Genomic DNA, 27,750 nt, shown 5'->3' on the forward strand with positions numbered 1-27,750 from the left:
ATATATATATATATATTATGGTCACTATATCAAATAGGACAAAATGCCTTTGTCATGTCCTAATCTACTCTTGCTTCATTGCCCTATATAAGTTTTTCTTATTTTGATCAAGAAATTCATTATTCGACCTATCTCTAACAGCCTATTAATAAGAGGAAGGATTAAAAAAATTATTTAATTTTATATAAAAATAAATAAGACAAGAAGTGAACATATTCGTCACAACAAACTATCAAACATCAAAAGTTTTGGCAAACAAGTTGGGTCGAGTTGGTTTAATTGGGTTATGAATTAAATTAGATTCTAGTTTGAAACAAATCGTCCTATATAAGTTGCAAGCAAGTTGGGTCAATTAAGTCATAGGTTAGGTTAATCAGGTTACAGGTTGACTCGTATATTTTTCATATGTATTATAATAATAATAATAATAATTGTATTATTTTTGTTTTCCTTTTAATACAAACAAGAGAACAAATAATAAAAATACTCAAAAATAAAAATTAAATAACACATAAATTTTGAAGTTTACACAATTTATTGTTCACTAATAATATCATCACTATAAAATAAATAAAAAAGATATTAAATATCGTGGACCACAATACTTTCAGGTACAATATATCACCACATGTTAAATGTTGCCATTAGGGAATGTCCAACTTTACATATTATCTTCAAATATATATTTTAAGAAAAGAGTTATAATGTCCCTTATTTAAAAATGAGTTGAGTCGGGTTGAATTTGGGTCAGATTAATGTTTTTAGGTCCAAATTTGCCAGGTCTTCACTAGAGATGTCCGTTTTGGACAGCCCACTCTTCGCTACTAAACCCATACTAGATGATATCATCACCATTTCACTTTCAGTTTTCACCTACCGCCCCTTCCACGTGACACTACTCTAATCCTATCCACGTGACCTTTATGTGTCATCCCACGGGTAACGTTATTCTCTCTCTCTCTCTCTCTCTCTCTCTCTCTCATAGTCAAAGCTCAGGAGCCGTTTGGTTGGCTATAATTTACACGTTCAAAAACAAGCACAACAAAGTCTTCCAGGTAAAAAAAAAAAAACAAATAGATTGAGAAAAACGCTATGAAGGACAACAACCAAGAAACCCCTAAAACCCCAGCTAAGGTAAGATTCAGATTCAAATCTCCAAGATTTGATGTTTTTTCAATACGCCATCTAATCTATATTCATATTTAAGGTATACACAGAATTGAGAAAATAGAAGCAAAGAAATCATCTTTCTTTTTGGTTTTGGATGTTAGGAGTTAGATCTGTTTGACTATTTGGGACTGAGGAAATCTGTTAAATTAGTCACACACTTTTTGGGAAGCTGAAACAGATAAAAAAAGAATGTATTTTTAAAGTATTGGGGTGTTTCAAATTTTTTTTTTGTTGTTTTGTTGTTGTGTTTGATTTGTTTTCTCGGCAACCCAGAAGAGAGTTATTGTCATAGATTAATGGGTATCCCCCCCTCTTCTTTTTTGATAGGCTGATTCTTAGTCTGGAACCCATTACATGCTGTTTTGGGTGGACAGTACTTGTTATCGAACCAAGGCTGAACTCTAATTTATTTGAATCAATGTACCAGATCCTTAACTCTACTCACCCAACAGTAATTAAATAAGCAAGACACACACCATAGTTGTGTTCTGTGGACTTCTAAACTTTGCTAAATTAGAACATTTGAGTGGCTAAAGGAAGTGAAATCAAGTGAGTATATGGATTTTGTTTGTGTATAATTTGCATGAATATTATAAATGCCTTTGGGTCTTTTTGTTTTTTGAATTAATAATAAAGTGTGTAGGTGAAAAAAAAAATTCTGCAGTTTGTGTCTCACAATATAAATCCTATTCTGGATGATCTTTTCATTTAACTAATTGAAACTGGCTGAAGAAGCACTAAAATGGGATTATTCATAATTGGACTTAATCAACAGGCAAAAAGTGAATAAGTGGGCTCCTAAGCATGAGTATAAATTGCATAACGTTTCAGGGTGAATGCCCTTGAATTGCCCAATAACTAGTTCTAGCGGGTGGGGTTAGTTGGCTGTAGGTCTTACTAGCTAGAGGTGAGTCCAAAGGGATTTTCTTTAGAAAAATTCCCTATGTTATTAAAATTAAAATAAAATTAAAAAGAAGAAGTAAAAAAGTGATTTTTTTTTTTTGGGTTCTTTGATGTGTGCTAATCTGCATTTGGATTTTCATGACAGCAACCACGACATAATCATTCAATTGATCTATATGCTGCACAATGTGGCAAATGCTTTAAATGGAGGTTGATTGATACACAAGAAGAGTTTGAAGAAATCAGAAGTAAACTGATTGATGAACCATTTTATTGCGACAGAAAACCTGATGTGTCTTGTGAGAATCCTGCTGATATTGAGTATGATGCCACTCGGACCTGGGTCATTGACAAGCCCAACACCCCAAAGACTCCAGAAGGTTTTAAGAGAACCTTGGTGCTGAGGAAAGATTTCTCTAAATTGGATGCTTACTTCATTACACCCACAGGGAAAAGATTGCGAACCCGTAATGAGATGGCATCGTTTATAAAAGCAAATCCAGAATTCAAAGATGTGTCTCCTTTAGATTTCGATTTTGTTTCCCCAAAGATCATGGAAGACACTATTCCTGATTATGTTGTTAGGAAGGCTTCCTCTAATGGTAATGGTAGTAGTAGAAGCAAAGCACTAAAGGAGAAGTCTGAGTCAAATTATCAGTAAGTGCAGGTCAAGCATTCTGTAGTGCATCCATACTCAAGCCTTGTGTATTTCTGAGATTGCTCTGGTGAGAGGGTGGTGTTGCGATAATTTGGCCTTAAGCTTGTAATTCTTTTGTTCATGCTTTTAATATGATGTAGGGAGAGCAGATAATATTACACATTTAATGTGAATTTCTAGATAGCTATTGCCTTGTAAAATTGAGTTTTTACCCTTTAGTTGCTATGTTAATTTATCATTCATCTTCCGTGCAAGTGTTGGAAAGGTTGGCATGATATAAACGTGCAAAAATGTTCATTTTCCAACCTTAGATGCTACAGAATTGGCATTTCAACTGATCATAGACATGTTACATTTTTTTGTTTTAGTACTCGTAAGCTTCCCACTATATTGTGAACTACAGTCTCAATACTCCAGCTAGGCAGCATCTCCTTTTTCACTGGGGTCACCTAGTAGTGCTGCATCATCTTCCACCAGAACAATTACTCCAGCTCTCATGTTGTGCTAACTTTAAAACCTCTCACAAGTAAGGCATCTGCCACTTCAACCATGTTTGATTGGATTATTCAATTCCATGAAAGCAGTCTTTAGCTTGATGTTCTCTAGTAATGACAGTTAAGTAATCATGCATTTTCCTTATGGCATATATCTACATTTAGCTTAATGTAATTTTTTAGTTAGGGGGACCCAACGCTGCAGTTTGGTAGCTTTTAGTGGCTTGTTACTCGTTGGAATCCAATAGAAGCCTTTGCAACAATGCGTAGGACCTCATAAGTGATAATGGCCGGATTCAAGGATCTAGGAGCCTCTGAGTGGGAGTATACTAAATGACCAAAGAGTTTTACTGCCAAAGCCACTTAGATTTGCTCCAAATCCTAAATTCCATTAATTTCCCAACCATGCCATTCTCTTGAAGGCACCTATGGAAGTTGGAACAAATGTAGCTCTTCTAGTTCTCGTTGACATGGCAATTTTCCTCCTCAGAGACAGGCAACCGCTGCCATTTCTCCACAAAAATCCTGTGTCATGCAACTTGGCATTCCAAATGCCATTGTAATTCCCTGTTACCCAGTATGCTTACATTATAGATTATCACCTTTTCTTTTCTGCTACCCAAACTAGCTTGTTTGGTACATTTGTTGATGACATAGGAATGTGGAGGCTATATGCCCTATAGATTCTGGATCAAACAGTTAACTAGTAAATATTGCCTCAGTTAACTATTAAATATAGCATGGCTCATTCTCTTGTCCATTGGGCTTCCTTTTGTTCAACTTGGGGACTTAAACCCATCTCATCTCTTCATTTTTGAGCCTTTTGTAATAATGTTGATAGACAGGTTCCCCTTTATTATTTGTGCACTCATTTGGGCTTTCTAAATAAAGTTATCATCTTACCTATAAAAACTATTGTCCTATTAAGAGTTTGTTTGGATACTGCTTATTGCTGAAAATTGAAAACTTATTGTTAAAAATACTGTAGCAAAATAATTTTTAAACTATGAATGCCCGTGAGACTCAGTTTTAAATTTACATTTGCATTTTTTCCTACTTGCTAGTCCATAAACAATGTACAAAACCCAAGGAAAAACGCAAAACGCCTGCCCACGTTTGCTACACGCACACTAAGTCTGCTCCATGGAATAGGTGTAAGAGATTCCTACCCTTATCCCACAGCCTCTCATTAGGAATATTAAGATCTTAGCACCGAGCAATCAATACATTCTTTGCATTTGGTTTATAATTTATCCAAGCAAGGGATCCAATTGACCATCACATATTACATAATAAGCTCCACTTCTGATTGTCTATATACTTCTTCAAATCCTTGAGGAATCTCCATCTCCTAGTTGTTGCAACAATTATTAAAAAAATAGATAAAAAAAATAAATAAATAAAATCCTTGAGGCCAAGGTAGGAACATTCCATATCGAAGTCAATTTATAGTCTATCTAATATATATTTTGTGTTGAGCATTTGAATGCAATCATCCACATCAATTTTAAAGGAAATCCTTTGTTCATATAAACTGAGACAAGGTTGCATAGAACCCATATACAGGATAATTTTCTATCCAGACCAAAGGGCAGGAGGCTATTAAAGGATACATTGATTTTAAGAAAACCCACATCTTCCTCTGATGGAATATTACTAAGTTATTTATTCTTCTCAGGTGAGAGATTTGGTTGGAGATTTGAATGTGGATAGCATGTTGTAGGAATTATGTGCCAGAACCTGCTCGTCCATGATTGTGAGAACATTTGTGCATGCATGTGCTGTGTGATGCACATGGCAATGGCATGCATGCACAAATGCGCGCACATACAACCTGAATATTTCTATCAAGTATTTTTCCTTTTCTAATGTGTAAAACCTAACAGTATGGCTCTGCCTTTAAAAAAAAATTGAACCTCCGGGTGTACCTGATTCTGTTGAAAAGAATTTCAGATGCACAGATTTGCTCCCATGTATTCCTGTAACCATAACAGGTCTGGCACAATATACGGGTTGCTAGTAAACTATATTTACAGTAGAGGGTAAAAAAAATCACTCTAAATCAGTCATTGATAATTGAAGCTTGACCAGAAACTTCATGGGTACCTAAAATGGAAATTTACAGAAGATGTTACAATGCCTGTATGATAAACATGTAGAATTCTCTTGCTGGATTCCTTTCAATAGAGACCAGAGGTCTTTTGGATAAATGCTACAGCAACGATCATGATTGGTTGTATTACCTACCAGTCTACCACTATAAATGATGTTAGTATCTTCTTCTGCTATACCTGGGTGTTAGTCTAACCTAATGTCAGCATTAAATCCTGTGAAGTTGTTGGCAACTAAAGGCAGCCTTTGATGTTGGGTTTTTAGTCAATTTTGGTGTACTCAAGCAGCATGTGTGGTGACCTATAAATCTTCACCAGCGTCCAGTAGAGAACCTCTTCTACTCCAAGCTCACCTTCTGCTCTTGCAGCATATATATCCTCACAGATGGCTATCAACCTAAAGTACACCAGAAGAAATAAATAATACGCTTAATAAGAAACAGTCCAAATATAATTTTCCCATCTCTGCCTAAGGGAACACAATCTTATGATCCAAGTTTCTTATAACAGGCATCATTATGTGGAGAATGACCAAAAAAAAAAAAAAGCTGCTTTACCTATCGCAGGAAGGAAGGTTCTCATAAGGGATTCTCATTCTTAAGTCAGAACATTGCAGCCTGATAAAACGGCCAACTGCAAGAACAAAGGTTATGTACAGCCCCCATATGCTGAACTTGCTGAGAGTGTCACCAATGATACCTTCTGAAGAAGTATTGGAGTATTAAAAATATCTCAATAAAAGAAAAAAGAATTTATAAAAAAGAAAAAGGAAAAAAAAAACCCACAAGCAGGTACAGCATATGAATCGATAGAGAACTTTTTCTTACTAAAATATCATCTATATATAAAAATTCTTTAAAACTTACGAGGAGGTACTTCCTCAGATATTATGATTGCCATGGGTCCAGTCAAACCTCCACATCCAGTGACTCCTGAGGAATTGACATCATTGAAGGACCACCACTCATAATTTGCACGATTTATAATAAGATCCGCATTGACAGAAATTTCCTGTAAGATAGTTGTATTTTAGTGCTCTTCATAATAAAATAACAATATATGTGATAAATACATATGTGATAAATATAATGGATACTATAGACACTGTTATAGCATCACATGACACCAAGTACCATTTAGTGCACACACATACAGAGAAAGAGAGAGAAACTAGGAATGAAGAAAAGAACCTAGTTAAGGTGTAGCATACCTCTAGTTCCAGAGGTCTGACATCACCAGAACCAGTAACACGGAAGTATCTCGGATAGACATTGTAGATCCTAAAGCTGTTCATAGAGCCATTTAAAACTTTTTGAACATCTGATCGCATTGGAAGATCCACAGGATCGATAGTTCTTTCATATTTCACAACTTCCTTTCCTTTTGGTCTGTCTCGGGTAAGTACCCAAGTAAAAATAATATCCATGTCCGTATCCCAGTCAAGGGACTGAATGAATCTTGTCTGAACGACACTGGGGACAAGCCACAAAATACTGGCATCAGCTTGGCAGCATATCAACTGGATATCATTCTCATTATATGTGTCCCAAAAACTTTGGGGATCAAGATCAATATCATCATTGAACTTATCCCATGGGATCTTTTCACAGAGAGTGGTTTGATACAAGGTCAATCTTCCACTCACTGTTTTAATATCAATCTGAACACTAGCATCTTTAACAGGGTTGGCAATGTTTGTTGGGTTACCACTGCTATACATCTGTAAAGAGAAAACAAGTCAATGCACAATTAAAATACATTGGTGGTGAAGAAAGGATCATGCTTACTGCTTATGGAAGTTGTTCAAGACAATGCAACAAATCTAGAGAGAAAACTTCCTTCTAATCCAATAGAGTCTGTGAGATGATTGTGTCTGCCCTAACTTGATCTAAATGGACAGGTAAAGGAATCCAATAAACAGATGTACTCTGATCTTGAAGGAACTGAATGAGTTTTCAATATATCTAAGGATCTGCATCGCTGCAGTTAGACAGGCAAATTGAGAATCTAGTTTCCAGCAATGGGAGAATCAGTAGATATGATGGAATTGTTTATGCACTTTCAGAATTTTCTTTGCTGTTTAAGCCGCTATCTAAAGCTACCCTTATCTTTTACTTACTGATTAAGGTTCCTCCTCTTTGTAAAGTCTACATTCTACAGGAATTCCCCCCACCCCTCTCCCCCAAAAAGGGAAATTATTCAGACTAACGTAAGTGGTACAGCCTTCTAAAATGAATGCTATTGGATTTTCTGAAAGAAAAAAAATGCTTATCAAGGGTACTTTATCAGAAGATGGCACTCCTTTGGCATGCCCCCATACACATTCTATTTGAATAAATCAAATAATTTGAAGTACACAGCAGACATGCATCTATTCAAGCAAGATCCTTTTTGTTTTAGTTTTGATTGTTTCAGTAGGTTGGATACAGAATGTAATTGTAGAAATCAAAAGCAACATAAAAATCTCTTTAAAAGAATATCCAGAATATTGTGGCCATATTTTAAAATCAAGGGCTATAATTAGAGTAGGGGAATACATAATAGTCACAAACAGAGACATAAAAGATAATAATTTTCCATTTTATCTGATTTTAGTCATGTAAAACAATTCAAACATATTTGGTGGTGCTCCTCATAGGTTCCACCTATCTAATATATCCAGAAGTACAGACCTAAAGGCAAAATGTGGCTGATATCTGATATGTTATTCAGCTCCATCAAGATCTTAAGGAAAACCTAATCAGCAATTGTAAAAAATCAAACCCATTAATAGAATAAAGAATCATATGATTATGATTAGTATTTTCAAGCATATTAACCTTCAAGGTGCTAAAAACCTTTATTATCATGAAACATTAACTTGCCAGATGAGTTTCTTAAATACATCAGTATCTTCTAAAGGGATTCATCCTAAAGTGCACATGCACTTCCTTTGATTAATCTCAATATTTTAAGTATTCCAAAGAGAGACCATCAACCGCATTATAAAAGCTGTTAGTATTTTGGTTCCTAAATGTTATCAATATTCCAAACAGCAGCTTAGAATACATTTAGTATTATTCAACCAGTAGTTTCTGCCTTTATAGTTGCTTACCAGCATAGGAGCCCAGATAACGCAGATTAATATAAAGAACAAACATATCCCATTGCAACATTTGGTCATTTTTGTTTGCCTTTCTCCTTGTTTGTGTTTAGCTCTATTCAAGACTGCATCACATTTGACAAGGAACAAGCTTGCATGTATGTCCTCCAACTAATAAGAAAACCTTCTATCAGTTTCAAATATAAGCATCTCAAATTATCCAATCAAACTGTATTACTAACAGCATTATACCCAAAAAGCAGTCAATTGTCTATTAGAAGATAAAATAATTATATAACTACAGAGTAATCATTAACTCAACCTTAATGTCTTATCGTGCACCATAGTCAGGAAAATACAATCTTCTCAAATTTGAAATTACATATAATGATGAAACAGTATGCAGATTTATACAATCTCCTCAAACAGGATAACTTGATTTCGTGGTTCCAATCATACAATAGATATCAATGAATTTATGAACTCCACATTTCTTCCCCTATTTTTATTTTGGTTTCCTCTCTACAAAGATGATAATGATGTTGATAGACAATGATGATAATGATAATTGTTAAATTACCAGTTGTCCCAAAAGCTTAAGTTGTTAGGAAATAGAGAATTTTATCATTTAACCATAATTCTAAACACTCTCCCTCGCGTGTGAGCCTAAACTACCCCTTAATAAGTGGGGTCCAACATATGAGATTTTCAACATTTTAAATGGGAGGTAGAGTGGAGACAATGATCAAACTCAGGATCTTCTACTATGATACCATGTTAATTGGCAAAACATGTGTAGAGTTAAATGATGGTCCTATATTTTTCCAGATGGTTCTCCTAGGGTTTCTAAGGCTTTGATGCCTGGGTCAAATTTAACAATAAAAAAAGACTAATCATAATGATTATACTGAGGATAAAGAATGGTAGTATGGTTACAGAGGTTAGAGTCACTAAAGCATGCTGACGATAAGTATTTCAAAAACTCACCTTGAGCCAGTCATACATGGTCAAAGATGTTGCTGTGCATGACCAGTCAAGTACACATCGCAATTCATACAGAAAGGGTAGAGCACGATAAAGTCTATAGCCCAAGTACTTAGTTCGTGAAACTTCACTGGTCAAGAACTGCCGATACAATGTGCTTTGATGAGGAATCCCATATCGAATTTGTATAGCCTGCAGAGCTAAAGAAATAGCTTTGGCAAGATATATAGCACGGAGTGCTAACCCTCCAGCATGCTGTTGTGAAGTGTCCATGTGCCAAGCATACTCTGTAACTGAATACGTGAAGAGGATGAGGTTGAAAAGGTAGAAAATAACTTTTCCCGTTGCAAATGAACAGAGGTAAATTATGCGATCAAGCACAATCAAGAAAAAGATAATCTGCATGGAATAAGCATTCAACCCAGTTAGGGAGTCCCAGCCATATTAACCCAAACAAAATGCAAAGATCTAACTGTCCATCTAACATACATCTCCAAAGTAAACCAAGTAGTAAGGGGTCCTAAATTTATTTACAAGTAAAAAATTAATTTCAGAGAAAAGAATAAAAATAAAAAGTGTATTGCCTGTGGATGGTACATGTAAAAAATAAAAATAAAAAAGAAGAAGAAGAAAAAAGACAGATCCCCAAATTATTTTTAAAACCATATGAAAAATAGATTATTTGTTACCTTCATAAAATCACAAATAAAGGATATTTAAATGAAGTTGGGAATCTGACAAAGTTTAAGACAAGAATTTTCCAGTTGAGAAACTTTGAAACTAATTTTTATATGGTTTCCATGCTAGTTTACCGATCTCAGATTCATGAAATGAGTCTAAGTCATATGGACAACAGTTGACTCATAGAAAAAATTTGTAACTCTCAAGTCTTCTTCAAAAGCTTCATTTACAATAATTAAAGCATGGTTCAAAACAACAAAGAAAACACTATCAATAGACTTACCATTAAGATAAACACATATTCTTTTGGAAACTGATCTTCAAGCTGATACACATCAAGAAATTCGCTATTATTTTTTATGATTGATTGGTAAAAAATGGCGACTAGAAAAAATACACTCAAATCTGCACCAAATATGTAGGCATATAGATCAACTTCTCTTTTGCCTCCCCCAATTACAGAGAGTATGGGGTAAGGGAATCCGATTTCTTCAACAAACCCAGCATGCTGTGCTTTAAGAATTTCCTTTGCTACATCAGTTGCTGGAGTCAGCGACTCGTACCATTCTGCTGAAGCACACTCTTTCAAAGGGGATGCATATACCACCTCAAAAACAACCAATGACACATTTGAGTTTTCCTGACTTCTTGCGATGCTTTGAACATGAACTCTACTGGCAAAAGGGCAGAGATTAGGGTTTTCTTCTTTGCATCTTTCATTATGGACAGTTCTTAGCAATTGATTTATTCCAGACTCAATTCTCTCTGGTTGAATCCCATCCTCTGGCCAAGATTGGACATCCATAGACACCTGGACAAAGTAAGGAGGAGACTCTGCTCCCTGAGTCAATGATTTCCAGTACCTAAAGAAGCTTCTGATTATCAATTTTGCCATATTTGTCACTAGCTGTAGCAGCCTCCATGTGCTCTCACTCCAGCTATAATTTACAGAAACTTCATTTCTATAGAGAGCACTCTTCTTACTGAAATTGAAGTCTGTTGAAGACATCCATTCACCATCTTTTGCAGTTATAGAGCTCTGTATAAGTGTAAATAAGTAGACAAGAAAAAGCGGTAAAGAGCTGACAACAAAGGATGACACATTTCTATGTGCAGGGAATCCCAACTCACGAAGTAGGCCAGAATCAAAACTTAACCCACAGTGCTGAATGAGAATTTGGTACAGATACTGAAGCAATATATAAACTTCTGTGTAGATCAGCATGATAACCCAGAAGATGTAACTTGGGCTGGTTTTTACACATAGAGCAAACAGAAATAGAGCTGCAAGATATACCATAGAAAGCAAACTAAAGTTCCATAGAAAGACAAGAACAAAGCAACAATAACACACAACATCATAGTTGGATTGCATTTGGGACCATATGTGACAGAAAAGCATTCCTAACTGCAGACTTGCCGCATCAGAACTCTGATCAGACTGCAAAGAAGAAGAGCGCTCCACATACAAGTACTCTGTTTTTTGGCTCTCCATCTCATCATACATCCCATCCTCAGCAAACAAGTTCTCTTTCACATTGGTGTCTTCTTGTCCTATGTTCAAATAGTTCACAAGATTGTTGACTGCCTGATTGCCAATAGACTGTACTTGGGAAACACCATCACCTATCATCTGCACTGCGGATATCAATGGGTTTTCCTTTGCCTGGCCTTTGACTTTTTCTTTTTTGTCTAAATCAGAAAATGCACTATCCAAAACGTCTGATTCGACTTCAGTGATCTCACAATGAGGAGATCCCACCAAACGCTTGTTAAACTCTGCTACTGATGGACTTTCTGCATTCATACTACCAGGAGAGTCATGCAATTCAGATGAGGATACCAAATCCTCTCTGATGATCTGTTCTTGTGTCTTGTATTTTATTTCTGCTTTATCAGAAGTTCCAGCATCATTATTTGAAGTAATAGAAGTACTTCTCCTCCTCATTAGGCCTTCACTAAGAGGAGAAGTTCCATCAATATTGGCAGTTGAGTTCAAGCTGTGAAGCTGGATTTGCAAGTTAAGCATCTCAGACTTCATCTTCTCCACTTGCAAGTTACGCTGGCGTTTCTTCTCCTCAGATTCCCGAATATGCTGTAACTGTGCAGTTTTCCATGCAGCTTTCTTCTCTTGCTCACGCACAATGGCACCAATTTGCTCTGCTTCAAGATATCGAAACACATAATCAAACTCTTGGGAGGAGAACATATATGACTGAAGTGAAACCAACATAAATATGATAATCTCAACTAGCGCAGATCTCTCAGTAATCCGGAATCCATAGTCATATTTATAAAATCCAATCATTCCATATATGTAATCCATTGTCTCACACTTCCCAGCACTAAACTCCCCCACAAAAGGAGATTGATAGGCAAGAGAGAGAACAATAAGAGCAAAGTTGTACATGCGCAAGAACTTGAATATCTTATTCTTTTTCTTTAGTATTTGAAGTCTCATTCGAAAGAATACCAGAGCAAAAGCTAGATAACCAAGGTGTAGAATGTCATACTCCAGCGTTCCAGTAATCAAAATCAATGCAAGCACAAGGTCCAATAGATGGCAATAGCAGTAAAGCCTCAAGTAGTCAAGAATTGTCCACATGCTTTTAGTTTCAAAAGATAGATCTCTCCAAACAAATGTGTTTTTACGCTGCGACATCATCTGGCGATATGTCGATGACCCTGAGAAACTGGACAGGTGATCAGCACGAAGTTTGAAACAAGCAAGCATGAAGACCAGAAAATAGCTGGTAAGTGTTCGAGGATCATCAACAATAAGACCTGCAGAAAATGTGGTAGACAATTTTAACAGGCTAAGAGAAATGGCTTAAAGTGCGTAGAGCTCAAGACACGAAAATTGAAAATAAACAAAATTAATATCATAAAAGATCATTAAAAAATATTTGGAATGGCTTGGGACTTGGTCCTGAGCATTGGACTATGTTGGCAGAACCAAAAAATAATTGCAATTTGATTGTAAAAAAGCCTCTAAAAGTTCTTTAAAATCCGTATTAAACATCTATAATAAGCTTCTTGTAGACAGAACAAAGAGAAAAAAGTAAAAACACTTTTACAGATTGTAAGAATAAAAGTTAGCCAAGTAGCTTTAGCATCTGAACATTTAGGCCTTGTCAGAAGAGAAATTTATTCACTATACCAACATATTTCACCAATAGAAAACACATAAGTAAACAAGTAATTATAACAGCCAAGCAGCAATTATAACAGGGCCAAAAAGTAATACCCAACCAACAGTTCTTGCAATACTGGAAATAAAGGGTTGAGCTTCTCCAGCAATCATGGCATTGTATATTAGTCTCACTTGGAATATTTTGATTCAAAGACCATGTACTCTTCCAGATGGCGAAATATTCAAGAATAAGAATAGAAGCAAACAAGAAGATTAACAGGGGCCACAATTTACGTAAAATGCGTCGATTCAGAAGAACACAAGCAGCAAGCAATGCAATATATAACATAGATATTGCATTCAACAAAGCAAAGCTAGCAAGCAGCAAGGCAATCATGTTTATCTCAAGACCAAAGAGAGTAAACAAATTCTCCATCCAAAATTTCAAATATATTTTCAAGAGTCTCTTCTGTGTTTCAAATCTCTCCTTTCTCAAGGCAAGTATCCGTTTCTTGTTCCACTTATGACTCTCCTTGGTGCTTCCCCAGATATACCCAAATGAATATTTTCTAGTGCTGCCACCATCAGAGATGTCTGGTTTAGAAGATGCAGGATTAGATGATTGAGACAAACCAGAGGAGAAAAATGGCCATGAATTGCTTGTCACCCCCTCTTGTTTTACAGAAAGTGCACCAGAATCTGATAACGGCTTAATATCTTCATTAGAAATGGAAACATCAACTGAGTCATCCTCTTCTGAAACAAACAAAGGACAAGGCTCTTCCCACTTTCCTCTGTTTACAATAGTACTTGGCATCTTCTCCAACCAACGAAAGACATTGTATTGAAGAGTACATGCAGCAATCACCAGCACTTTTCCCCTCAAGCCTGATTCTAGACCCCAAAAGCCTGGCTTAAAGACAGAGAATCCCAAAAAAAGGGACAAATCAGAGTGTTTCTGTCCAGGAAACATCCCAGCCTGTTCACCCCACATCTGAAAAAGATACTCAGCTGTAACTAAAAATCCAGTGTAAACTAAGAATGATTTGGATGGGACCCGGGAATCTTTAGGTAAAGTTGAACAGATGACAAGGCCAACTAGATACACAAAACCAAATGCACTAATTGGAGATAAAGAAGCATAAAACAAAGCAATAAACAAGATCTTCTGGCTGTGCCAAATAAGAAACCTTTGGAGAAACCCAAGTACTCCACATTCCATTGGATCTGAATCATCTGAATTGTTTTTCTTGCTCTGCCTCCTCTCATAGCTATAAAGTTGCATCACAATCAAGACTGCCAAAGATTCCCAAACATTTTCCAAGGATGAAGCTTCTGAGTTGTAGCCCAAATAAAAATTGAGATCTATCAAACTGGACAGCCACATCTCAAAGCTGGAGAAACTGCTCAAGCTATATAGAAATATAAATACCATGATAGAGTATGCTTTTAATGGAAACCATAGACGTCTTTTTGTCCTCTCAACCAGTTGTCTTCCGATTATCCAAACAAGGAGGAATAATATGTACCCAAGTGAAATATGATTGGGTCTCACCAGGTAAACTGTGAGGAGAATTGTTATGAAAGCAATGTAGGTTCCTAATGATCTATATATAGATAGAAACTTCTGTCCAATTGCACTGAGGAATGATGCTATCCTTCTCTCTGAAAAAGATAAAAAATATAAGTACATGGCACTTTTTTTCCCCTTTGCAAAATTAACAGAGTATATATCACTGAAAAGTGAAAAGTGATACACGAGTAGCAGTAACAGTAACTGCACTGGCAATACAATTAATAATTTCCTAAGACCCGACTGTCACATACAATGGATTTAGATACTCCTATTTAAAAATCATAGTTTTTCTATCATATCGTCCAAGAATTGAACATGCCATCTCATAAGGGTTGTTGACACACTGAGAGTTGTCCCTAAAATAATCACAAACAATTACAGATCACATTTTAATTCATAAACCCTAAACAAATGGTTGGGTAAAGCTTATTGGCTCTGATTCTGGTTCATCCAACTTTTATCTGGATCATTCACCATAATCAATTGATGTGTCAAAAAAGAACACAACTCCACAAAAATATTGATATTAATGAGGAAATTGTAAGGGAGGGTCTTCTGAACATGCATGATTATCAAATTTTATACATAAAATAAAACTCTCAGAAGTAAAAAGTCAGTATTTAAATTAACATTTGGAACTACTTTGGAAAACTAAACAAAATTTCAAACTAATCCTGATATTCTTAGAGACCACAGCCAAAAAGTCATTCCAAAATAGACTAAGCCAAGGATAAAATTATACCATAGGAAGGATTATCATGACTGTATTTGGTGGTTGAGGAGGCATACACTGACAACAAAACTGATTTGTTCAGACCAGCTTTCAAGATGCTAAATCCAACAGGTAGGCTAGGGGTGTGCTGCACAATTGCTGAGAATGAAAATAGCATCTCAAAACCATGATTATGAATTGCACAGAAGCAAGCAAGCAAAGCTACTTCCAGAAAATCCCAGGAGCTATCATATTCAAGGAGACCTGCATCAAATTCACATAAATGATTAATAACTTATCTTTTGGGTTCAGACAATGAAATTTGACTGATATTACCATGAAGAAATCTCTAACACACAAAATAATTGACCACAACCATGTCCACTTGATTCATAACAACTCTAACTAGTTAAAGTAGATGCTTACCTAACTGTGTTAGGATTTCCATACTTAAAGAGCCTTCTTGCTCCAGAAAATTAGAAATCAAATCAATCTGAAGAATGTATAACAATGCAAAGTGAGCCTCACATAAGAGAATCATAGACTCGCGTGTCTTTCTGCTGATCTTGTGGCTCAAAAGATATATCAAGAAGAATATCACTGAAGCAAAAGTAAGAACATAACAAATATCAGCAAACTGCCATGAATTCATATCACATCAATCCATTTCTAAGCATTATAAAATTGACCAAAAAAAAAAGGCATTATGGTATAAATCAATTTTATGAATAAGATAATAAAATATATTACTTTTTAAGAGGACAGCATTAATAATGAGTTGAGAAAGCATACTGTACACAGCATGGAAGAAACCAGGTTTCATGGCAATAAGGAATATCAGTGCCAGCGTTATAGCCCGAGAGCTTTTGCGTAGTCCCCATGCAATTGTAGCAACAATCAATACCTTAGTCTCTTCTTCCACTATGATTAAAAAAATAGGAAGACAAAATCAAATAGATGGAACTGATGTATATAACCCAATTACAGTTTATCAGCAAAGCAAATCTAAGAGCAGAACTGGATTAAGAATACAGAACAAAAATCCCAGAAGAAAAAGGATGTCACAATATCAAATTTGTAAAACTGAAATACCTCTTTACAAATAATTCAGGAAACAATGAGAAATCAAGTGATAAAGCAAGGAAACAGTTATCATCAGAATGACAAAAACATCATGTAAAACACCTTCTCCACAGTTCCATCTAATCTTTAAAAAGCTAACATGGGAAAGGTACTTGTAAAGTTTTGTCACATATAAGCACTATAATTGACTTTTAATATTAACAATCCTACATATATAAAGGGGCCCAATAATTGTAGGAGATATACTCTTGTAAATCTATATGAGAAAAATGTGATATAAAAAGTTTTGCACCAACAACCATTGTTTACAAGTGTCATGATGCTCCGGGAGAGAGGGAGTAAAGATTAAAAAATATGGGTGCAAATCTGGTCTTGCAGATCCCGTAAAACACAACTCAACAAAATTGTCACCATAATTAACTCAACAAGATGACAGACCTGCAAAGAGATACAGCACATCATGTGGAACAACATCATGTACAATGTGAGATACCAAAGACTTCACCCACAAAGACTGATATGGTTCAAGTTGATATCTGTGAAAGGGCAAGGCAGACCCAAACAGGTATGTGTCGAGAAGGTCTACAAAACCTCAATGGACCAGCAATGAATATAATATGGCCTTAGAGACAGAAGATGGAAAAACAAGATTTGTGCATCCAATCCCAAATATTGGGAAAAGATTTGTAGAGTTAACGAAGCCAACAAACATATATCAATCCTTTCCCATGAATTTAATTCAACACAAGAAGTGGATTATTAATTATTTAGTCAGTTATCAAAAAAAAAAAATTATTCAGTTAACTGGTGTCACAGTATTGTGTGTGTGAATATATATATATATATATATATAGGAAACATGCGTACACTTCAAACCAGAGAAACACATGCTAGACTACAAACTTCCACAAAATTCAGAGAAACACATGCTACACTACAAACTCCAGACAATATGTATTTAATCACCTTCCACTGTAGAGTTTTGATTTGAAGGTTGCCCATGCTCATCAGACAAGCAGAGGAAAACAGAGTTGTTCACAAGATTACCCAGAGCAACTAGAATTCCAAGACAAAACTGTGCAAGCAGAAAGAATCCAGGTATGGGATAATGCCACAACCCTACCATCTCCCAAATTTCCATGTCCTGTATATGAATTAAAGAAATAAATTAAAACCATTGACCCTATCATAGGATAATCCATAGAAAAATTTAATCACAGAAGAGAGGACTACCTTTCCAAGTTTCCAATTCAAGAAAGAAAATGCTACATTGAAAATGTATGTGCTAACAGCCCACAAGAGAATGAAGACAAGAAGCAGCCCATTCAACCGGTGCAAACGGAATAAGGAAGGGAAGGCATATCCAACGTAGCCAACATATGCAAGTAATCCAAATGCACATAAACTTGCAAAATGAAAACTCCAAAAAGACAGTGCAAACAAGGAAACCTGTCAAAATTCCCACCAGAGTTTTTATAAACGATTTGACATAACTAGATTCAAAATTCTTGTAGAAATTAAAATATCAAGCACAGTTGCACAAACATCAAAAGAGAAAATTAAAGTAGACTATATACCTTATAGTATGAGCATATTCAAGGAAGGAAATTTATACAATTTTTTTCTTATAAATTATAAATGATTGCATTAAACCAAAAAAGAATTACATAAAAGAAACCAACAGAGTATACTGTTCGTATAATGAATTATCTACGTCGAGACTTAAAATCTTAGTTTGCCAGATCTTTGTTTTATTGGCTGTCTTTGGATGCAAGTAGACGTCAAACAATGTTGTGATTTTATTGACTCATTACATTTGTAACTTGATCTAAAAATCCTTTTGGGTATACGAACAGTATACTCTGTTGGTTTCTTTTATGTAATTCTTTTTTGGTTTAATGCAATCATTTATAATTTATAAGAAAAAAATTGTATAAATTTCCTTCCTTGAATATGCTCATACTATAAGGTATATAGTCTACTTTAATTTTCTCTTTTGATGTTTGTGCAACTGTGCTTGATATTTTAATTTCTACAAGAATTTTGAATCTAGTTATGTCAAATCGTTTATAAAAACTCTGGTGGGAATTTTGACAGGTTTCCTTGTTTGCACTGTCTTTTTGGAGTTTTCATTTTGCAAGTTTATGTGCATTTGGATTACTTGCATATGTTGGCTACGTTGGATATGCCTTCCCTTCCTTATTCCGTTTGCACCGGTTGAATGGGCTGCTTCTTGTCTTCATTCTCTTGTGGGCTGTTAGCACATACATTTTCAATGTAGCATTTTCTTTCTTGAATTGGAAACTTGGAAAGGTAGTCCTCTCTTCTGTGATTAAATTTTTCTATGGATTATCCTATGATAGGGTCAATGGTTTTAATTTATTTCTTTAATTCATATACAGGACATGGAAATTTGGGAGATGGTAGGGTTGTGGCATTATCCCATACCTGGATTCTTTCTGCTTGCACAGTTTTGTCTTGGAATTCTAGTTGCTCTGGGTAATCTTGTGAACAACTCTGTTTTCCTCTGCTTGTCTGATGAGCATGGGCAACCTTCAAATCAAAACTCTACAGTGGAAGGTGATTAAATACATATTGTCTGGAGTTTGTAGTGTAGCATGTGTTTCTCTGAATTTTGTGGAAGTTTGTAGTCTAGCATGTGTTTCTCTGGTTTGAAGTGTACGCATGTTTCCTATATATATATATATATATATATTCACACACACAATACTGTGACACCAGTTAACTGAATAATTTTTTTTTTTTGATAACTGACTAAATAATTAATAATCCACTTCTTGTGTTGAATTAAATTCATGGGAAAGGATTGATATATGTTTGTTGGCTTCGTTAACTCTACAAATCTTTTCCCAATATTTGGGATTGGATGCACAAATCTTGTTTTTCCATCTTCTGTCTCTAAGGCCATATTATATTCATTGCTGGTCCATTGAGGTTTTGTAGACCTTCTCGACACATACCTGTTTGGGTCTGCCTTGCCCTTTCACAGATATCAACTTGAACCATATCAGTCTTTGTGGGTGAAGTCTTTGGTATCTCACATTGTACATGATGTTGTTCCACATGATGTGCTGTATCTCTTTGCAGGTCTGTCATCTTGTTGAGTTAATTATGGTGACAATTTTGTTGAGTTGTGTTTTACGGGATCTGCAAGACCAGATTTGCACCCATATTTTTTAATCTTTACTCCCTCTCTCCCGGAGCATCATGACACTTGTAAACAATGGTTGTTGGTGCAAAACTTTTTATATCACATTTTTCTCATATAGATTTACAAGAGTATATCTCCTACAATTATTGGGCCCCTTTATATNTTATTGTCAGGTTTTTTCAACCTTTGGTAAAATGCATAATTGGCCTTAGGGGTCAAACACTATATTGATCAATATTAGACCTGTAGAGCTCATGAAAAATAGATTCCAACATTTAATGAGTAAAAATACTTAAATGTCTCGTTATGCACCAGGAAGGCTAAATCACTAAAGCGAATTTGAGCAGATTTAACATAAAATTGATAAAGCTAACTAACATTCCTTGAATTATCCATGCAGAAGAATGGAATTTTATCAGCATTAAGGGAAAGGGAAAGGAGGTGATCAACTCATGAACTTTTTTTGTAATTTCTCATCAAAGATACTCTTGTATCCCTCAGGGTTCTGGGCAAGCAAAATTTCTTCCCCATGCATCCAAAAATTGTATCAGAGATGGAATAGCCAATAAGTTACTCAAGTGTTAATAGTAGGCTTCATCCAATCTCCTCTTCGGAGACAGTGCAAGAACAGCCCTCAGAAATGTCAAAAAAAAGGGATAACCAAACTAATGCCAGAAATCCAGTTGTTATATGTGCAAGTGTAACAGTGAATTGGTTGACCATCTATTTCTTCACTGTCCAGTTGCTACGGATTTGTGGTCTATGGTTTTGGGTTTATTTGGAGTAAGATGGGTTACACCACAGTCTGTTGTGGGGCTCCTAGCTTGCTGGCAAGGCAGACTTGGTCGTCATAGAAATGGTCATATATAGTTAATTGTTCCCCATTGCTTAACGTGGTGTCTTTGGAGGGAAAGAAATAGAAGGTGTTTTGAAGATAATGAGAGATCCATACCAGAACTCAAGCTTTTTTTTCTTTAGAACTGTATTAGGTTGGTTGGCTACTTTGCGAAACCAATCATTCTCTTCCTTTCTTGATTTTCTTGATTCTTGTAATTTTTGTCGACCCCCTGTACACTCTTTGTGTGCTAGGGTGACCCTTTTTTTGATATCAATAAAACTTATTACTTATCAAGAAAAATGCCAGAAATCCAGTCAAACACATTAGATTTTATGTAAAGTAATTAGATAGTTGTAATCTTGTAATTAAAAATAACAATGACTATCTTGTGAGCATAGAACATAATATAATTGAGAGGGGAGGCTTGTTGTTAAACAGACATAAACTTTCCAAGTTTATTACCTGGATTCACGAATAAAAAATGAATGCTTTGAGGGAAGAAGTTGCTCTGTCAAGTTACTTTCTCCCATGGACATAATATAATCCATTTCCTCCAGATCACATTTAATACAAGATAGCTGCATCAGAGAAAAGAAATGGTTGAAAAAGAATCAAACATAATACAATGCAAAAGGCAACAACCAGGAGAAAAATGGCAAAGTAAATGAAAAAGGATAAAGAAAACAACATCAACAAAAATATATGGACAAAAGGTAATATAACTATATGTTAGTAAGCATTTTATTGAAAATTGGATAGGACTTGTTTGGGTGGCTACACGTAAGTTGGAACTGAACCATGTTCTTGCAAAGAAAACATTTGGATGGCCAATCTCCAGATTCCACATCATTCAGAATGACATGCAATATCACGTCAAAATTTCCACCGTAAGGAGGTGTTATTGTGAAATTGCATCCATCTTCTAAAGTAGATACATTATTGAGGGCGCCTCACTCATCTACATGACGGCTCTCTTTTTTTTTTTTTTTTTGATAGGTAAGAAAAAATATTATTAAAGGACTACTTTATGCAAAACAGCCAATCATAACAAAAAAATAAAAAACTAAAACGCAAAAAACTATATACAAAAGAGAAGTGAATCTACAAACGTCAAAAGAGATTCACTAGATGTGAGTCCCCAAAACCAAGACCAATCAAATAAGGAACCAACAAAGAATGCAGACAGGTGATTATCTGAACTCTCCACATCCTCAAAAGTACAATTATTTCGCTCCCTCCAAAAACACCACATCAAGCCTAACAGGATCAAATTCCATATGTTGGACAAGTGTTTCCCCCAACCAATTCTTCCATCCAAAAAGCAGATCTATCTCCTTTTATTCTACTCATTCAACAAAACTCCTAAGCACATCACCCACAGGCATATGCCTAAATATGCAGGCTCCATGGACAGTAATTCAGCTCTAAATTTGATGTGACACACTACTCACTCTTTAACATCATCTCTCTTTATCCTTTTACTGTCATTGTCTAGTTTAATTTTAATAGCAGAGCTGACCATATGCAAGTACATCTTGACTTCAACTATTCACAAAGTATGCTCCAACATTCCAATGGGTTCATGTCTTTTTTTTTTTTTTTTTTTGGGAATGTTGGGGCACACTTTGTCCCCAAACCTTTAATTTTGTCAAAAGAATTACACACGGAAAACTCATGATTAGTTATAATAGGTTGCCACATGATAACTTGGAGAGAAAATTTGAGATTTATTCATGATTTCCCTGATTGAGAGTTTGAATGGGTGGATTACCTAATATATTTATTATACTCTAATCTTACTTTACCTGGAGATATTGATAAATTCAATATGATACACTAGTCCACTCTAGTCTAACTTCAACTCTCTTTATTGTCTAATTTACTTTTAATAGCAGAGCTGACCATCTGCAAGTATATCTTGACTTCAACTATTCTAAGTGTGCCCCAACATGCCAATGGGTCATGCCTTGTTGTTAATACTTCAAAAGAATTGAAGATAGAGTAAACCTCATGATTAGTAGAAATAGGTTGCCACATGACAACCTGGAGACTAAATTTGAGATTTATTTGAAATTTCCATGAATGAGAGTTGGAATGTGTGGATTACCTAATGGATTCATTATACTCTAATTTAAATTTTGCTAGAGATATTGACTAGTGAAAAATATATGATCTCTTTTATAAAATAGGTATCCAGTGATAATCTACATCCAGGAAGAAACTAATGCCACAAGAAGGAGAGATTAAAATATAATTGACTCGTAGAACCTCAATTGCAGAGAAGATGTTAGTAAGTAATTCTACAAGTATTGTGATGCTAACTTTAAACAGAGTTGGCTACCAGATAGTTGTAAAACAGAGCATACCATGATGTAGAAAAGTATAAGGGAAAGGCAAGAACATATTTCAGGCCACTCAGAATTTGCAGATACTTTAAACAGACCAATGAAATCAGCTATCCGTTGAAACATATTTGGGAACACAATAGGGAGCTGATACACATACAGCAGGGCAATGTTGAAGCCAGCATACAGCTGAAGAGGACTCCACCACCTTCAAGACCATATGTAAAACTATTAGGGAGAAATTGGACAAAAAACTGACCAAGAGAGAAAGAGCAACACTATTAGCCAGTGAACATTAATTTTTTTTTTTTTTTATGCTCCAACATTCCAATGGGTTCATGTCTTTTTTTTTTTTTTTTTTTTTGGGAATGTTGGGGCACACTTTTTCCCCAAACCTTTAATTTTGTCAAAAGAATTACACACGGAAAACTCATGATTAGTTATAATAGGTTGCCACATGATAACTTGGAGAGAAAATTTGAGATTTATTCATGATTTCCCTGATTGAGAGTTTGAATGGGTGGATTACCTAATATATTTATTATACTCTAATCTTACTTTACCTGGAGATATTGATAAATTCAATATGATACACTACTCCACTCTAGTCTAACTTCAACTCTCTTTATTGTCTAATTTACTTTTAATAGCAGAGCTGACCATCTGCAAGTATATCTTGACTTCAACTATTCTAAGTGTGCCCCAACATGCCAATGGGTCATGCCTTGTTGTTAATACTTCAAAAGAATTGAAGATAGAGTAAAGCTCATGATTAGTAGAAATAGGTTGCCACATGACAACCTGGAGACTAAATTTGAGATTTATTTGAAATTTCCATGAATGAGAGTTGGAATGTGTGGATTACCTGATGGATTCATTATACTCTAATTTAAATTTTGCTAGAGATATTGACTAGTGAAAAATATATGATCTCTTTTATAAAATAGGTATCCAGTGATAATCTACATCCAGGAAGAAACTAGTGCCACAAGAAGGAGAGATTAAAATATAATTGACTCGTAGAACCTCAATCGCAGAGAAGATGTTAGTAAGTAATTCTACAAGTATTGTGATGCTAACTTTAAACAGAGTTGGCTACCAGATAGTTGTAAAACAGAGCATACCATGATGTAGAAAAGTATAAGGGAAAGGCAAGAACATATTTCAGGCCACTCAGAATTTGCAGATACTTTAAACAGACCAATGAAATCAGCTATCCGTTGAAACATATTTGGGAACACAATAGGGAGCTGATACACATACAGCAGGGCAATGTTGAAGCCAGCATACAGCTGAAGAGGCCTCCACCACCTTCAAGACCATATGTAAAACTATTAGGGAGAAATTGGACAAAAAACTGACCAAGAGAGAAAGAGTAACACTATTAGCCAGTGAACAGTATTTTTTTTATTTTTATTTTTTATAAGTACCTGAAAAGTCCTAGAAAATTGCTTGTTAAAGACCAATCCACAAGACCAACACAGCTTCCAATAAAAAATGGTAGAGAAATCCATGAGGGATGGCTAATTCCCACAACCAGCTGAATGGCAGGCAACAGCAAACACGACGCCACCCTAAGACGAGAACCTTCCATGTTGCAAAAAAAATAATTAATTATTTGCGATAGCGCATGATTGGGAGTTCTCTTGTTTGTTGAGAATGCAACTGAAAGCAATTATACAGCTAGGGTATATTAATATACCAGACATGCAGTCCTATTAAATTTCCATATCTAATGTTGTATGTACTATATTACTTAAGTGGGTTGATCTTTAAATGCAAATCCACTTTAGATACAACTTAAAAATTGAACTGAAAGAATGGTGAAAATAACTTCCCAGTAAAAAGATAGGAAAAAAGACCAACAATAGCTAAGCATCAAATATCAAATTTCCATCCAAATCCACACACAATGACACTTTCACGAAAAAGTGATTAAAAAAAAAATTTGATTAAACACATAAATTCTAAGAGGCAAAGGAGCGTTCTGGAAATTCTGGGATTCAGTTCAAAATCCTGCCAGAAGGCAAATCCCAGCCCTACAACTGGTTGAAGCAGACAAGTTTATATATATATATATATACTGGTCCATTCAGACAAGCATCAAGATGATTTAACCAGAAATTTCAAGACAGCACCTACACAATAGAAAGACGGATTAACATGAAAACAAGGGTAGATGACAAAATTAAAGGTTCAAAAGATTACTCATTACTAAGATGACTTCTGTCCTGAAGGAAAATAAGCACTATGAGAAACCTTCCAATTCCTCTAAAAAACCAAGTCCAAGATCTATAAACTGATAACATTAAAGAAAAATAAAAATCAAGTGCTACATCAATCTAAAAAGGGAGGATGTCATGCGACAGCCATTTAGCCCAAGATTTCTTAGACAACCCTTGGAGATTGATCCTACCAGATATCTGCCTAATCAAATAGGAGACAATGCAAGCTTCTCTAAGACAAAGTCAACCCCGTATGATAAGATAGTTAGGGGTCTTGAAGTATGCCCATCATTTTAAATACGTGGACATCCTAAATAACTAAAGCCAAACTAACCTATGCAAATTTTGCATTATTTCATTGTTCACACTATCTCTCCACTAACCTTTGCTTTTTAATCTTGACAGAATTGTAGAACCTTTCACCCATTATATGATAAAGAACCTTTTTTTACCCATTACAATAGCAACCAACTTTTGTCACCATGAACAACAGTTTGATTGCTCTTGAATAATTCCTAAGTGTACCATGTTCAACTAACAATAAGACATCGGATTCTACAAACTTGCAATTAAAATGTAATGATTGATAGTGAAGATTAAATAAAATGGAAGAACAAATAACTTGCATAAAAATTTGGGACATAATGGTCTACTCACAAACCTAATTGTTCAATAAATGACAAGAAATGACCCCAACAAGAAGCACGCCATGGAACCAGACCAAATCTATTCCCGTATATATCAACTAAAGCAACAAAAACCGCTACTAGTTGTACAATCAAGAAATAAATTACAGAGGGAGATTTCCAGGTATGAACTCTGCATAAGCATACAACAGGGAAAAAAGTATCAGTTTTTGCAGAAGAAATTGAGGGAAAGGAAAAACTAAAAAGAAAAAAGATCAAATCTTACATCGTGAATCCAATCAGTTTTGCCCACCAAGCTTCTGCCATACTCCATTTATTTCCCTCAACAGCCCATATAACAAGAAACGTTACTTGAGAAAGAATGACAAGCAAGGAAAAGATGATAATGGGCCATAATAACAAAAATCGCCTGCGAAATCGATACCCTACCCCCCAAAAAAGAACGTGTTAGTAGTATTAATATAATAATAGCATAATAACCTAAATTATAGCATTCAATGCAAAAGCAAGCAGCATTGTGCAGCCAAACCTAAGCACTGAGTAATTCTATATCAAGAGGGAACTTATCAATGATATGGCATGAATAAAGGCACAACAAGTAGGATTTAAAATGCATTGCATATTTCCTTGTATTCCTTCTCAAATAATGTAAGCTATATTATATCTTTCCCGATGATTCCAGCTCCTTTCTAACAAAAGCTCCACCAACCCCATCCTAAACCCCCAACCCAAGAAAAAGATTCCAAATGATAAACATCATGCAAGCATAATTGCACATGGCATGCAAAGTACAGTAAAACAATAATAGTATACAATTCAATCTGCTAAACTACATACAGAAGCTTACCTATTTTCGGTGCATTGTATTGAAGCAGAAGGAAAGCTATCAAATCAACTAGAGAGATCAAACTCCAGTTAATTACAGCAGCTGCAACAAATATAGGGAAAGATTTAAAATCAATGACGTGCATCAAGCAAAGCAAACATATACAACTGTGTCTCTGTATACTGAAAGCAAACAGCATTATGACGAAAGCAACTCGCTGATGAAGCTAATAAAGTAATTTACACATTGCTGCATAATGTATGTCTGTGAGTGCAAGCTTTCTGCCTGTAGCACCTACTACTAAGAGAATCTGATATTGTTCCTCTCCCTAAGACTACAAGCCAACAATTCAAACTAACCCCATACAGAAATTTCATAAATTGCAAGACACAACGGCAACTTACAGCAATACAAACACGGTATATATTTAATTCAAAATGGGTCCATTCAAATTGCCAAAGAAAACACATTACTTTAGCAGTTACAGCTCAAACCAATTATAGTTTCTGATTGCGATACAAATTCTACCACCTAGTTCAATTCAATAGCAAAGTACTAATAGTGAAATCAGGTTCACTCACTACAAATAATGTTCCTATCACAAATAAGCAGCTATAAATAATAGTACAAATAAACAAAAATAAATAAACAAAAATAGAAACTTTCTAGGGACAATTGCAAAAGCATACCTGTTAGGAGCAACAGAGGCAATACAAACCCACCAAGAAAGCTCCCCATGAGAACAACTTTCTACCAATACAAATCACTCCAATTCCATCACCTTCTCATCAAATTTCACAAATCCGTTAATGGGTTTTCAAATTTCAACCAAATCAAGAAAACCCATTTTAGGAAACTCCAAATCCCCCTAGATATCACCAATTTTGGAACCCAAAATGTGAACTTTTTCTTCTCTCTTTCTCTCTGTGTGTTAAACAGAATTTAGTTTATCTGGGTGTGTGTTTTTCTAAAATCGCGGTAAAAATTTCAATAATCTGTATCAAAAGCACGTGAATAACCGAACTAATTAAGGAAAATAATTTCTGTAACTACTGGTCCAAACTGAAAGTCACAGATAAGAATTGCAAAAAAAACAGAACAACATTTGAA

The 27,750-nt window shown here is 35.2% G+C and overlaps 2 protein-coding genes across 2 annotated transcripts; one reads left to right on the plus strand and one right to left on the minus strand.

Annotated features, from left to right (window-relative positions):
* Window positions 1–997: 997 nt before the first annotated feature.
* LOC111992632 (methyl-CpG-binding domain-containing protein 4) lies at window positions 998–2,931 on the plus strand. The gene is made up of 2 exons (XM_065760989.1): window positions 998–1,134; window positions 2,219–2,931. Exons 1-2 carry the CDS (start codon window positions 1,093–1,095, stop codon window positions 2,732–2,734), a joined length of 558 nt encoding a protein of 185 aa, XP_065617061.1. The 5' UTR covers window positions 998–1,092; the 3' UTR covers window positions 2,735–2,931.
* Window positions 2,932–5,268: 2,337 nt separating this feature from the next.
* Window positions 5,269–27,750, minus strand: LOC111992623 (piezo-type mechanosensitive ion channel homolog). The gene is made up of 21 exons (XM_065760997.1): window positions 27,330–27,750; window positions 26,662–26,742; window positions 26,080–26,239; window positions 25,829–25,986; window positions 24,373–24,529; window positions 24,067–24,253; window positions 21,059–21,175; window positions 19,036–19,140; window positions 17,821–18,036; window positions 17,554–17,731; window positions 16,297–16,425; window positions 15,931–16,104; window positions 15,535–15,768; window positions 13,331–14,881; window positions 10,367–12,867; window positions 9,406–9,801; window positions 8,431–8,589; window positions 6,547–7,056; window positions 6,203–6,347; window positions 5,894–6,038; window positions 5,269–5,733 (listed from the first exon to the last, which is right to left on the minus strand). The coding sequence occupies exons 1-21, from the start codon at window positions 27,376–27,378 to the stop codon at window positions 5,598–5,600; spliced, it is 7,488 nt and encodes a 2,495-aa protein (XP_065617069.1). The 5' UTR covers window positions 27,379–27,750; the 3' UTR covers window positions 5,269–5,597.

Source organism: Quercus suber, unplaced genomic scaffold, assembly GCF_002906115.3.
Source record: "Quercus suber isolate HL8 unplaced genomic scaffold, Cork oak 2.0 scaffold_390, whole genome shotgun sequence".
Taxonomy (NCBI): Eukaryota; Viridiplantae; Streptophyta; class Magnoliopsida; order Fagales; family Fagaceae; genus Quercus; species Quercus suber.

What these genes read in the sequence shown, in the direction of transcription:
- LOC111992632 (XM_065760989.1), top strand. Translation starts at nt 1,093, where the DNA reads ATGAAGGACAACAACCAAGAAACCCCTAAAACCCCAGCTAAG. An exon ending in CCCCTAAAACCCCAGCTAAG is followed by an intron (nt 1,135 to 2,218) that starts GTAAGATTCAGA and finishes TTTTCATGACAG; the next exon opens with CAACCACGACATAATCATTC.
- LOC111992623 (XM_065760997.1), bottom strand. Translation starts at nt 27,378, where the DNA reads ATGGGGAGCTTTCTTGGTGGGTTTGTATTGCCTCTGTTGCTCCTAACA. An exon ending in TTATACTTTTCTACATCATG is followed by an intron (nt 21,176 to 24,066) that starts GTATGCTCTGTT and finishes TCTCTGATGCAG; the next exon opens with CTATCTTGTATTAAATGTGA. An exon ending in AACCTTCCTTCCTGCGATAG is followed by an intron (nt 5,734 to 5,893) that starts GTAAAGCAGCTT and finishes GGTGTACTTTAG; the next exon opens with GTTGATAGCCATCTGTGAGG.